We start from the raw sequence: 12,405 nt of genomic DNA on the forward strand, positions 1-12,405 counted from the left end.
TCTTTGTGTTGCGGAAACGCCGAAAGCCAAGGGGCTGTGTCCCGCTGCGGCGGGGTGCTCTGGGAGCTGGCCGTGCAGCCGGGAACGAACGTGCCCTCAGGCGCCGCTTTTGTGATGTGCGTGGAAGACGCCAGCGCTGCGTGTCGGCCCCGCTGCTGTGGAACGCACTGTTCGTGCCTGGGAGTCTCACCCAGAAAGTGGGTCTGGGCTGAAGGAATGTGGCCAAAGTAGGGGAGCAAGGGGACAGCGAGGACCGGGTCACTGGCAGATGGGTGAAAACTGGACGGTGATTATAATGCCTTTTTTTTTTCCCTTTGCTCGTGTGACTGCTCAGCCACAGCACGGCAGCCGACACTCCGTAGTCCTTGAGCCAGGCTGGATTTTACCTGGGCAGCACTGCAGACTCCCTCTGCCGATGACAAGAGGGCATCGTTGTTGCGAAGAGTGGAGTCCTACACAAGTTATTTGCCCCCCTGGTCAGCCGCCTCGTTAGTCCTCCTGGCAATGTCTGATCTTGGCTCTGTGTGCTGCTTTGCGAGGTTTTGTGAGGTTTGCGTGAGGTTTGCGTGAGGTTTGCGTTCACACCTGGATTGATGTCTCAGCTGGGCAGCTCCCACGCTCCCTCACTCCGCACACGGAGCACTGCTGCTGCGCAGGGACGGCAGAGGCTGCGAGCTCCCTCAGCGCAGCATTGCCCGACCCTCCTTGTCGTCCGTCGACTGTGATGCTTGGAGCAGGACAGCACCTCTGCAAGCTGCCAGCATGTTTTCTTCCTCTAGCAACAAGGATCTAAACTTGCAGTGATCACAGCAAAGCAATTTGCAAACAAGCCATTTTGGAAAAGTCTCTTATTACTGGTATTATACCATTCCTCCTGCATTGGCAACCGCTGTGCTTTGTGCAAGAGTTCAAAGTCAGAATGGATAAAGTAATTGAGGTTCATATTGAGGGATGCTGCTGCTGCCCAATTAATGTCATGGATCTTAGAGCTGCCTGAAAACTACTTGCTTCATTTTCCAGATTTCTTGCAAATTGATCTGGTTCAGCGTCTTTAGCTCCTTAAAGCTTGCGTCTCTTTAGCTCCTTAAACATCTTGAATCTGGAAAGCAGATGGAATGAAAATTTCACTTAGGTTTCCGGTCCTGGATTACTTTCTTGTACAGTAACAGTATAACACGACAGAGCTCTTGGCAAACACAGCAGGCCTTTTTGGCACACGGGCAGATAAATACCATCACTCCCGCTGCCAGTGCAGTGGCTGGGAGCAGGAGGGTAAATCAGAGGCTCTGCTGCCTCCTCACATTGTCATCGGGCTGTCCTGCTGCCATTCGTGTCTGGAGCGGTGAGCAGAGCTGCCGTCCAGAAAGCGACGTGTGTTCATTGCTACAAGTTCCAGCAGAGCAAGACTTCAAGGCACGATGCTGTGGGGACCCGTCTCCCTGCCAGAGCCAGAGGCTTCTGCATGCCGTCTGCCGCACACGCTCTGAGACCCAAATGAGAAGGGACAGCAATCAATTAATTACCTATGTGAGCACTATTTATCTGCAGCTCTGAAGTAAACTCCCAAATGATGGAAATATGTTAGTAATTTTTGGCCATATGGGCTTTTCCCCAAAAATGAGGCAGAGCCAAATGGCACAGAAGCGATACTTTAATGTACAACACATTTCCATCGTTTTTCCCATGTATACTAAATTCCTCTTCATGGTCGTGGCAAAGGAACGTTAATTTTTTTCTTTTTTATTCGGGTTGCGATTAACTTGGGAAAATGCTGAACCCAAAGAGGAAAATATTTTCCATGGAAGTGGTATGGGATTAAGTCCCCTTTTCCTGGGGAATGTGCGGGCGCATGGCAGCTCCGTCCGGCTCTGCCTCCTGCGCATATCCCAGCGACGCGGCTCTTTGCCGGGGGCTTCGCTGCTCCAACACCCTGTGCTTGGAGACGTGTTCCAGAGACACCCGAGGGCTGGGAGTGACTGCAAACAAATGCTTGAGGAGCCAAGTTGGCCTTTCAGGTGGCCCTTTCAAGAGTCTCTCCGTGTGTCTAGAACGGGGAAATCACCTTGTTTGCTCAGCTAAGGTTTTGCTGGCAAAGAGCGTATCACAGGCTGAACAAGTCCCCCTCTCAAATAAAAAGCCCCTGGTGTGCTGTGCTGGGGGGAGGGAAACGGGGACATCAGTGTTGTACCTTGATGCTCTCCGGGGCGCAGGGATGGCTCCGCGTCAGACGGAAGGGTGTTGGTGTCACGGTGAGCAGGCCACGTCATTGTGGGGGCGATGGCGCCGAGAGGGGAGCTGGGGGTGGGATCGGTGCGGAGCGGGTCGCTGGGCGTCTGCGGCTGGGCAGGGGGCTGCGGCCGGCCCAGGGTGGCGGTGGCGGTGGCGGTGCCCCTTCGCCCCCGGCCTCACGTAGCAAAGGCTTTGTGCCAGCGAAGGCTGCTCAGGAGGCGTTTTGTTTTTCCCTCTCTCTGGCTTGTCTTTCAGCTCTTAAGATGACCATAAAGGAAGTGAAGAAGGAGAACGGGGACAAGATGATCGTCCCACGGAAGAGGAAGGCACTGAAGCTGGGGCCCATCCGGAAGAAGAACCTGAAGAAGCTGGTGCTGTTCCTAAAGAACGGGGCCGACTGCCCCTGCCATCAGCTGGACAACCTCGGCCACTACTTCCTTATCATGGGCCGCCAGGTGAAGACCCAGTACCTGCTGACGGCCATCTACAAGTGGGACAAGAAGAACAAGGAGTTCAAGAAGTTCATGAAGAAGATGAAGTCTCCCGACTGCCCGACATTTCCGTCCGTCTTTAAGTGATGTGGTGGGCGGCGGGAGAGCCGCCGCCTGGACCTCGCGCAGCCCGGCACGGCAGCTCGGCCTCGCTCCTCGCAGCGGGGGTGCTGGAGCCGAGCCCCCCTGCGCCTCCCTCGTGCTCCTCGGAGCTTCCCTCGCCGACCCCAGCCCTCCCGCATCCCCGCTGCCGGCATTTTCCTGGTCGCCCGAGTGTGCAAGTGTGACGCATGTGCACCAAACGGTCGCTGAGGTCACACGCGATTTACGTCTGCAATATCCAAAGACCTGTTGCTGTTCGGATATGTACATTCATTTACATAGCAGCTGTCAGGTAAAGAGGGCAAGTGGAGGGGTGTGAAGTTATGTCAAGAGATCCCACGATTGCAGAAAGGACCCTTGTGACCATGTTACTCCCATCTTCATGGCTGCAGGATCACCCTAAACTAACTCCTGTTTGAACCAGAGCCGGCCAGTTAGAAAAACATCCCATCCTCACAATAAAAGTTAATAAACAAGTAGTGGAGAACCCGTTACATCCTCTGATAAAACCTCCTAATAGCTAAGTGCCCTCACTGTAAAAAAATCCCATTGTAGTCTAAGCCTGCCTAGTTTAAGCCTTAACCCGGGAGTCCTTGTGACACCTTGATCGGCTGCATCGGGGAGCCCTCCCTTACCCGCACCTCCTGTAAGGTGTCACCGGGACGCCTGCGCTGGCCACTGCGAGCCAAGCTGGCCGAGCCCTCCAGCCCGGTGCCGTGCTGCTCCTCCTCCAGCCTTCCAGTCCCCGCGCCTCGGGTGGATGGGGTGGCAGCCGCACCGTGGCCGCGGGGCCGGTGGCAGAGTGGGGACACCTCCACCCGTGCCTCTGGCCCCGTGTGGCCGCGGTGCCGTCCAGCTGAGCATCCCCCACCCTCTGCCTCCCGTGGCGGTGTTCCCCTGTGTGTGGGGCGGTGCTGCTTCTGCCCAGACACCGCATTCAGTTTTGGCCACAGGAAACACGTCCCATTTGCCGGCCAGCCCCGCAGCCGGGGACTCCCCACTGGGGAGAGCTCGCCTCCAGCGCCGCCGCCTTGTGTCGCTCCCTGACTTTACCAGGGATATTTTTATAGTTTCTTCAGGCTGCCGGCAAAATACCAGACTGCAGAAGGCCAAGAACTGGTCCCTGTGGAACGCCACGGGAAGCGCATCGTCTCCATCTTTCCCTCTTTGCAGTCGCTGCGGGACCTATCAGTTTCTAGGTTTTTCTCTGTTTGATGTGTGACAGCTTGGCTTGGTATCATTCTGATTTTTTTTTTTCCTTAATCAAAATGTCATGTTAGTGTGAAGTCAAATAGTTTATGAAGGACAAAGAATATTGCATCCAAATGATCACATTTATTGACCAAGCTGAAATTCATTATTCCATTAATTGGGCAAGTTCTCTTTTCCATAGACCCGTATTGCTCCACATTAATTATACTATCCTGCTTCCATTCAGTGTTCTCATCAATCACGATTACTCTGAGAGAATTAATATCTTGCGATCTGAGATAATCCTGTTGTGTTGCAGTTAAGTGAAATAACAAATCCTCATTTTTGAGGTTTAAACCAACCCCACTCAAAGCTGGTAGATTAATTATTCTTTAGCTCGGGAGTGCTGTTTATTCCCCACGTGGGGACAGAGCCGTGGACTTGATGGTAGAAGACCTGTGTGAAGAAGCCAAGCGCACTGAGGAGTGATGTTTCACAGCTCACAGAGAGATGGATTTAGGACGTGAACTCTGTAGAAAGTCCCCATAGGTTGCCTTAGACCACCATTTGTAGTAGTGTTGTTTCTTTGATGCAAAATTAATCATTGTAGATAATGTGCTTTATCAGTGAATTAAAGAAATAAATAAACCATAGGCTTTAACTTCACAGATTGATGAGGTGAAGCGATGGGGAAGGCTGACAAGCCCGGCCCTGTCAGAAACAGCCCGTGGCCCAGAGTGGGACCACGCGGCGCTGAAAGGATGGTTATCTCGGAGTGCCCATAACGACGGCGCCCGGCAAAGCCCCTCAGGAACCGCGGCAGGGACCCTCCACCCCCACCAGCTTTCCTTCCGCAGCCGGGCGGCAACTCCGGAGAGGGATCGGTTTTGCCTGAGAGAGAGATGCCGAAGCATTTAACTGGGCGGGTTTCCATCCGTCGCCCAGGCTGCTGGTGGGTGTCCTCTTGGCCACCTCTGGGACCGGCTGTGGAACGAGCTGTTGATTTACTGTGTTAAAAACATGTATTTCAGCAGGCAGCATACCATCAAGGAGCAAACCAGGTCACCGGTGCTCAGGTGCAGCGGCGGGTGAGGAACGGGGCAGCGGGCTCTTCTGTGCTCCGGCACAGGGCGCAGAACGGTGTACGCGGGTTTGTTCGTAGCGCTGGTGCTTTTTTCCGCACAAGTAGTTCAGGAAAAGCAGCAGCAAGAGAGTGCCCGTGTGTGATGCGTTTTGCGCTGTGTAACCGCTCTGTGCCGCGTCCCCGCACTGCCCGCAGAGCCCTGACCGCGGGTGCCGTGCCCGATGCGGCCGGCCTGCCAGGGCAGTGCCGTCCTCCCACTGCCTACCGCGGCTGAGGAAACCCCACGCCGGGGGGCTGCCCCTGGGAATGACAAATTATCACTGCAACTGCCCACTTAAAGCATAATACAATCGTACGTTATAAGTTGCTCCATCAGTTACTTACAGCCCCCCCCGACCCTGTGTGTTTGCCCTCGAAATGCCGATCAGAGCTGCTGCGCAGATTGGCACGTCCCATTTCAGACAGGGTATTTTGGGCATTTCCATGTACCTGGAGAGTAATTCTCTTCTCTTGGCAAACTGCTCTGTGACCTGCGTGGATCCAGTGGGTAGACTGACCGGTTGTCACTCCGCTTCCCTCGTGCTCTCTTGGTATGTGGAGGCTTTTGATGAAAATAGCAGCACTAAAAGAAATGCCTTTGATGTAACATCGTGTTGTAAGCAGTTACGGTATCTTTACATTTCGTTTTAATGTTATTTTAGATAGTTAATTTAGAAAAGTGTGGCAGATGAGAGGGGAGCGTGTTTCTGTTTGGAAGTTTTGAGAAAAAGAAGATGTAGAAGACCAGTGAAAATCAGCCCTGTAGGGACTGGCCTGCCCTGGGCAGCCGACAACAGCAGGAGGCTTTGCGTTACTGTAGCTGGCATGATTTTTCTATTTCTGTGAATATTCTTATGCTGTTTAAAGGCTGACAGGTATAACGATCAGCAGTAATAGCTGTTGATAAGTTGACAGCGACAGATAACACGTGGATGTCTGCCCGGTGATGTCTCGAGGGACGGGCAGGAGCCAACCTCAGCGCAGGGCTGCGGCTGCGCCTGGGACCCCCGTGCCCCCGCCGTGGCCACAGCGCCCCGTGCTCTGCGCCCCCCGGGCCACAGGAGACCCCCGGCACCAGTGGGTTTAATTCAGGCCTGCAGTGACCAGCTCGGCTCTGCGAAATCGGTGTCAGCTTCTGCTTCCCCGATGTGTTTAAAAGTTCAGACACTGAAAATATTCTGTGCTCTTCTTTCTTAACCAGCAAAGAGCAGCAGTGTGTTCATGTTACATTATTTTACCAGTTTATTATTATTTATCTATTTTCAAGTCTAATATCGGTTCTTTTTTTTAATGCTCTTTCTTCCATGTGTCAATATTCACTTAACTAAAATTGCTGAGTTAGTCAAGTACAGTGTGATTCCCCCACTCCCCCTGTTTATAAAGAGACGTCGTCTTCTAACCCGCGTTGGTGCTCCCGCGGGTGCTGTGGGGTGACTGGTTTGAGGGTGTGCTGGGGTGAGCCAGACCCCGGGGGGGGGGCTGTCGGTGGTCCTGCGTGCTGCCTGCTCACAGCAGCGGTGCTCGGGGCACGACACGGGTGGTGCGTGTCACGCAGGCGGTAAGAGGAGACTGTTGGTCCTGTTCAGGGCAATCCCCACACAAACTTTTTGGCATGTTCTCTTGCATTCAGCTCAGTTGCCTTTTCAGTATAATATGATTGACCCAAGGAAAACTTTGGCCATTCGGCCTTTCTTGTTATTGCTGCCTTCTCTTTGACTTCACACCAGTGAGAAGTATTGGGGCTTCACTCTGCCCGTGCTAAAATGTCAGTTTATTGAAGGAAGACTGCCACAGCTTTTCAATAATAAGATACTGGGGCAAAGTCTGGCAGTTATTGAGTTCACGAGAGCCCATAGACCTGGTGGTGATGGACAGTGCCTGTGGGTTCCCTCCCTGTCCGCAGACACTGTCTGAGCCCCCCGCAGTCCCGAGCCCAAACAGCATTGTGCCATACACCGGTGTGTCCGTGCGACTGTAACCTTCCAGGCGCGGGGAAGGGAGGATGCTTTTCATGGGCCAACCCTCAAACTCCCCAGTGATCCATCCTTTCTGTGGGACCCAAGAGCGGAGACTGTCCTGTGGTGCAGCCTGCCGCTTGCCGGGTTCCGCGGGGGTTTGGGGGGTGCGAGGGCTGCGGAGGGTGGGTTGTGCGGGGCTGGGGTCAAGGGGAGCCCCCCATTGAGAGCTGTGTTGTCGTGCGGAGCGTTGGGACGTGCCAGCTCTCAGCGCATTGCTGTCGAGCACAGGGTCAGGGTGCGTGGGGCTGCGGTGGCTTCGCTGCTCTGTGTGCCGGGTAATTCCAGGGGAGCAGCCGGGAAGGGGGGAAGGCACTGGGGTCAACTGGTGGGGAAGGACTGGGGCTGCTGGGCGACTCGGGGGGAGGCAGGTTCCCCTCTCGCCTGGGCTCTGTGCCCTGCACGGCTTAGGTAAGAGGAAGCTGCGCATCCTCACCCGCAGGCTCCTTCCTGGGACAACGAGGGCAGCCTGGGCGGCGAGTGAAGGGCAGCGGTGTTCCTAAATGCTTTGGGGCTTGTCAGTTTGCTTTACTTTTTGGGAAAGCACGTGGCTCCTGCCTTCTGGGGAGGTGCTGCCAACAGGACCAACACGTGGGAGGAGATGAATGGAGGCAGGGGCAGGAGGGCAGTGCGGGTTCACGTGGTGCGGGGAACAGCCCTGCCGCCCCCAACACATCCCTCCGGACACACGCACCAGTGGGTACTGGGAGTAAAAGGGGAAAGGGGGCTGTGACGTGCTTGGCAGAGCTCTGCTCTGAGGCAAGGGCTTCGCTTACCTCATTTACCTCAGAGATGTGAGGAGAAGAGCTCAAGCTACTTGCAATCTATTGCTTGAAGGGCAAATAATCGCGATGGAGTGTGTAGAAGCACACAGCGCTGGGGAGGAGCGGATGTGCAAGTGCCTCAGCACAGGCACAAGCTCGTGAGCGGAGCAAGATGACCTCGCCGTCTGTGGGAACCTCTCGCATGAGCACAACACTGGTTAGAGCGGAGCACTGCTTGCTTTTCTCACAGTGTATTTTGATGAAGAAATCTGTACTTGATTGTTTTACTTTGTTTTACAGTTGTGGTTGATATAAACACATTATGGCTTCTGTTTTCTCTCTTCTATGATTGGAACAAGAAACCCCTCAATAAAATGCCTTTTTTTCTTTGAAAGTTGTTTTTGTTATTGCCTTTTCCATATCAATGGCATTACTCATTCCATGTGCTGCTGACATCCCAGGGCCTCAGCGCATTGTCTCCTTGTGGGACACAGCGTCTCACCACTGCTGCCTAGCAAGGGCTGATGTAAAAGTTTAAATCTTAGATCCACAGTGTCAGAGGCAGAAAAGTCTGCTGTCAGGTTACTACCGACGGATTACAGTACTTTGTCTGTACATTTGTTCCCCACTAAATATCCATGTTGTACATGCAGTAGCTGAAGCTCGTTTTAGGTTTCGCTGAAGCAAAGACAGGGAAGCAGCGAACCCCTCGCAGCAAAGAGAATTTTCTGCAGGAATGGCCTCGCCGTTACCTCCAGGAGAGCTGGCCGGGGCTGCGGGGGGCTGCAGGGAGAGCAGTCACTCCGCCCTGGAACCGCCAGCGCACCCTGGCTCCGGCTCTCAGGTTATTTTGATCAAAGTGATTCACCCCCACCAGGTGAGGGATGTCCCAGTGGAGTGAACAGGTCCCAGCTGCATGAGGGAGGTTTGATAGCCCGGGGGAACCCACAGGCTCAGTGTCTGCAGTGCTTTCGGCCGGAGATGTGGGCTGCAGCAGCACTGTCGCCACGAGAGCTGGTAAGGTCGGCGCCTCAGGTCTGTGCCTGGGGTCTCCTTCCTCTCCCAGTTCAGAGCTGGTGGTGGGGTGGTGCAGAGGTTGGGGCGAGGGATGGCTCTTTGCTTTGTGCTTTCCTGCTGCTGGCGTTTTACTGCTGGGTCTTCCATAGTACTAACCAAAGCACGAGCATCAGGGAGGTTTGAAGAGATGTGGGAAGCCAGGCAATGTGTTTACTGAAAATTTACAAACTGGGTTCCTTTGCTGGCTTCTGGTAACATCTGTCTAGAAAAGGGAACCGGCAATTCTTGCAGTATTTTTAGGTCATGTAAAAGGTGAGACTTGTGGTCAACTATTACACGTGAGCGTATTTGCTCTCCTTACATTTGTTGTCCACTGAAAAGTCTACTGAAACCTGAAATGCGGTACATGTAAATTCTGGGGAAAGCAGCTGAGAGAGTGGAGTCCTGCGGGGGCAGGGTTGTATGGAGGGGCAAACAGACTTTTACAGAGACAGGAAAGCATGAGAGGCTGCTTAAATCACAAACTGGGTGTCTGTGACTTAGTGTTCCCTGAGAGCAGAAGACTTAAATTTGTGCAGTTCATTGGTACATTTTATGTTATGAATAGTTCAAATGCTGATTGTTGAAATGAGTTCTAGTTTAAGTTACGAGCATTTGCTTAACCGCTCAGTCTAAACTGAGATGTGCCTCGTTTTGCTGGGAGGCAACCTCCAATTTTGCCTTGCTGGGGGCTGCGGGGCGTTCTCAGAAGACGGGGATGTGCTGTCTGTGGGACGCGACACTCCGACTGTATCGTCCTGGATGTACCTGCTGCTTTTTGAAGCTTTGTGGTATAATAGATATAATAGATGGAGGCTAAATTTAATGCATAGGTTATGTACCCCCTGTTTGTGTGAATGCTTTCAGGGACGTTACGGCTGCGCAGAGCACCGTGTGTGCTCGGACCCCGCTGAACTCCTGGGGATGCAAAGAAATGCCGAAAGTTAGGGAAGAGCTTCAGCTCTTTGCTGCTCTGTGGCTGAACCCTGCTTGCACTTTGTGTTAGTGCGCCTGCTCAGCGGGAGCCGGGCCTGACTCTGAAACAAGTTTTGGTGTTTGAGGAGGCCGAGAGCGAGACTCGGTGATGCCTGGCTCTTGCTGGGCCACCTCGCAGAGCGCTGGGCCCACCGGCAGCACGTGTTTCGTGTCTCTGGGTTGTCCCCCACGCAAAACTGCTTCTGACTTGTGTGGGGTTTGCAGCAGCCGATCCGGGCGGACACGGATGCTCAGGTCTGCTGGCAGCCTGGGCTTGTCTGAAGTATGAATCTTGCATAAAATAAAGTATCATCCTCTTCTGACTCAATTTATCCTCCCAATAATGTTTATCTTGTTTGCTCCAGCATTCCTTCTGTGGAGTTCAGCCTGTTAATTGAGTTTCTGGCCTCCAGTTTGTAGTGAAGTTATAAACAAATACAGTTTTCTTTCATGCTACACAAAAGTCATCTTCCATCCCTCAATTAACTTTTTACGTTGCTGGCAGTCTGTGTTCTGCTTTGAGCCCTGCTGGGAAATGCACGTCTGGAAGGAGCAGTTGAGCAATTCGGGAGGATTTCTCCTCCTGGAGAAGGGCAGATACCAGTCTGGTGTGGAGTTCTAACGTTGCGCAGGACGAGGGGGTGACGCGCCCCAGCTGCCCGGTGACGGTGTCTGGGAGGGAAAGCGACTCCCGGTGACCCGCTGTGCTGCGGGCAGAGGACGGTGCCTCTCAGTGGGGCTTAACGCCGATTCACAGCAAAGCCCTCCTCCTGTCGGAGGTGCCCAGCCTGCGCTAGGGCTCACGCGGGAGGTGCAGCGTGGTGCTGCCCACTGCCGACTGTCCCTTTTCACGCTCCTGACTGAGGCTCTGGTGACCTCCAGGAATGGCGGAGAGCTCTGTAGATCGTCTTCACAAACGGGGGAGATGTCTATGCTCTAATATGGAGATAAACCCCTGCAAAGCCGGGGGTGTCTGTCTGCGTGTGGCCATGCGAAGCGTAGACCAGGAGAGACGTGCAGAGCACGAGCGGGGAGCTCGGGACGTCCCGAGATGATGAACAGAGCAGGAAGCAGGAGAGAAATGGTTCCTTTCCTTTCAGACACTTTTGTGGAAAAAAGATCCATCAAGAATAGATGGATGCAAAGGTCCCACCTCTGGATAAGCCATCCCTGAGCTCAGGAGGGCACGTGGACGTGGGAAGTGCTGCTCCCGACGCTCCTCTGCCACCACTGCTGGGTGGCAGGGGACAGGACGGGGATGAGGGTCTTCTGTCCCGACCCGTGAAGCCGTCCCGACCCATGTCTTGGTCACCACTGGAACCTCCCAGGAGCCGGGAGGAACGCTCTGCCTTGGGGGCAGCAGCCACGCGGTGGATACGTTGCAGTTGCACTCGTGCAGCGGTGGGTTTGCGGGTTGTGAGTGAGTCTGTGGGTCAGATACATCTGGGACTGGAGTTGGCTCATCATCGGCTCACAGGCAGCTGATCTGGGCTCATCAGCCAGACAGCCACCGTTCTGCGCAAGTTCTCTGTTTAATCAGCTTTTCTGCAAACGGATAACCTGAATCCTGCAATAATAATAGCAGAAATAACAGAAAAATCACAGAAACAGAAATAACAAGCCCCTTCATTCTGCAGGCAGATGGAGCTGCATTTACAGCGGTCGCTGCTCTGGGGAAGGTGTGTGTCTCCTGCGCCCCCCGGGGCTGAAGAGAGGGGCCAGGCAGCGAAGGGCTGCTGCGCAAACGGGAGGTCTCTTCTGAAACGTTCTCCAAAGCCACAGTGAAACAGTCCTTTCCCTCCCTGACCCCGGGAGCACTGCAGAGAAAACGCTCTGCTGTGTTTCAGTGGCTGCTCCTGGTTTCTCACTGAATCATGTTGGGTGACCCTCAAAACGGACGCGCACACACATGTAATTAAAGCCAACCTCCACCCCAAGGCCAGAGCTGTGTTTGGAAACCGCCGTTCCCTGACGCAGAGGCTCTTTTTTCCATTCCAACCAAGCACTACCCAGCCAAGCCCCGTGCATGCCACAGAGAAAGGCCTCCGTTAAATCAAGTGGGGGGGGAAAAGTCTTCTAGCACCTTTAGCAAGTGCTTTGAAAATCTGTTTTGCAAAGGAACAGACTTTTTTTTATTTTATTTATTATGATTTCTTCCCTGGCTAATCCCATCTGGGCCTCTGAGCATGCTACCCGTTGGCAAAGCTGCTCCTTTTGATAGTCCGTAGGTGTCCAAGTCATGCTGGAATGTCCTTTTGGGAAGGGGAGCGGGACGAGCTGGCTGCCTCCTCTGCTCTCGCAGGGCTTCTCGCCCGTGCCGCAGACAGACCCGCGTGCAGGGGCTGGGGCATCCGCAGCACGTGGCTTCCCTAAGCCAAGCTGCATCCTGGGGAGCTGCAGGGGAGGGAGTGCGGATCAACCTGTCAGGGTGGCCGGCCGCTCCGTGGAAGACTCCCCAC

General features: G+C 54.0%; 1 protein-coding gene across 1 annotated transcript in view; it reads left to right on the forward strand.

Annotated features, from left to right (window-relative positions):
- The window catches only part of SFRP1 (secreted frizzled-related protein 1), a 20,064-nt gene extending 17,257 nt beyond the window's left edge, over positions 1–2,807 (forward strand). The window contains exon 5 of the mRNA XM_009895413.1: positions 2,485–2,807. Within this exon, the coding sequence (XP_009893715.1) occupies positions 2,485–2,807 (323 nt within the window). The remainder of the gene's footprint in view (positions 1–2,484) is intronic.
- Positions 2,808–12,405: the final 9,598 nt, after the last annotated feature.

This window comes from Charadrius vociferus, unplaced genomic scaffold (genome assembly GCF_000708025.1).
Source record: "Charadrius vociferus isolate BGI_N301 unplaced genomic scaffold, ASM70802v2 scaffold661, whole genome shotgun sequence".
Taxonomy (NCBI): Eukaryota; Metazoa; Chordata; class Aves; order Charadriiformes; family Charadriidae; genus Charadrius; species Charadrius vociferus.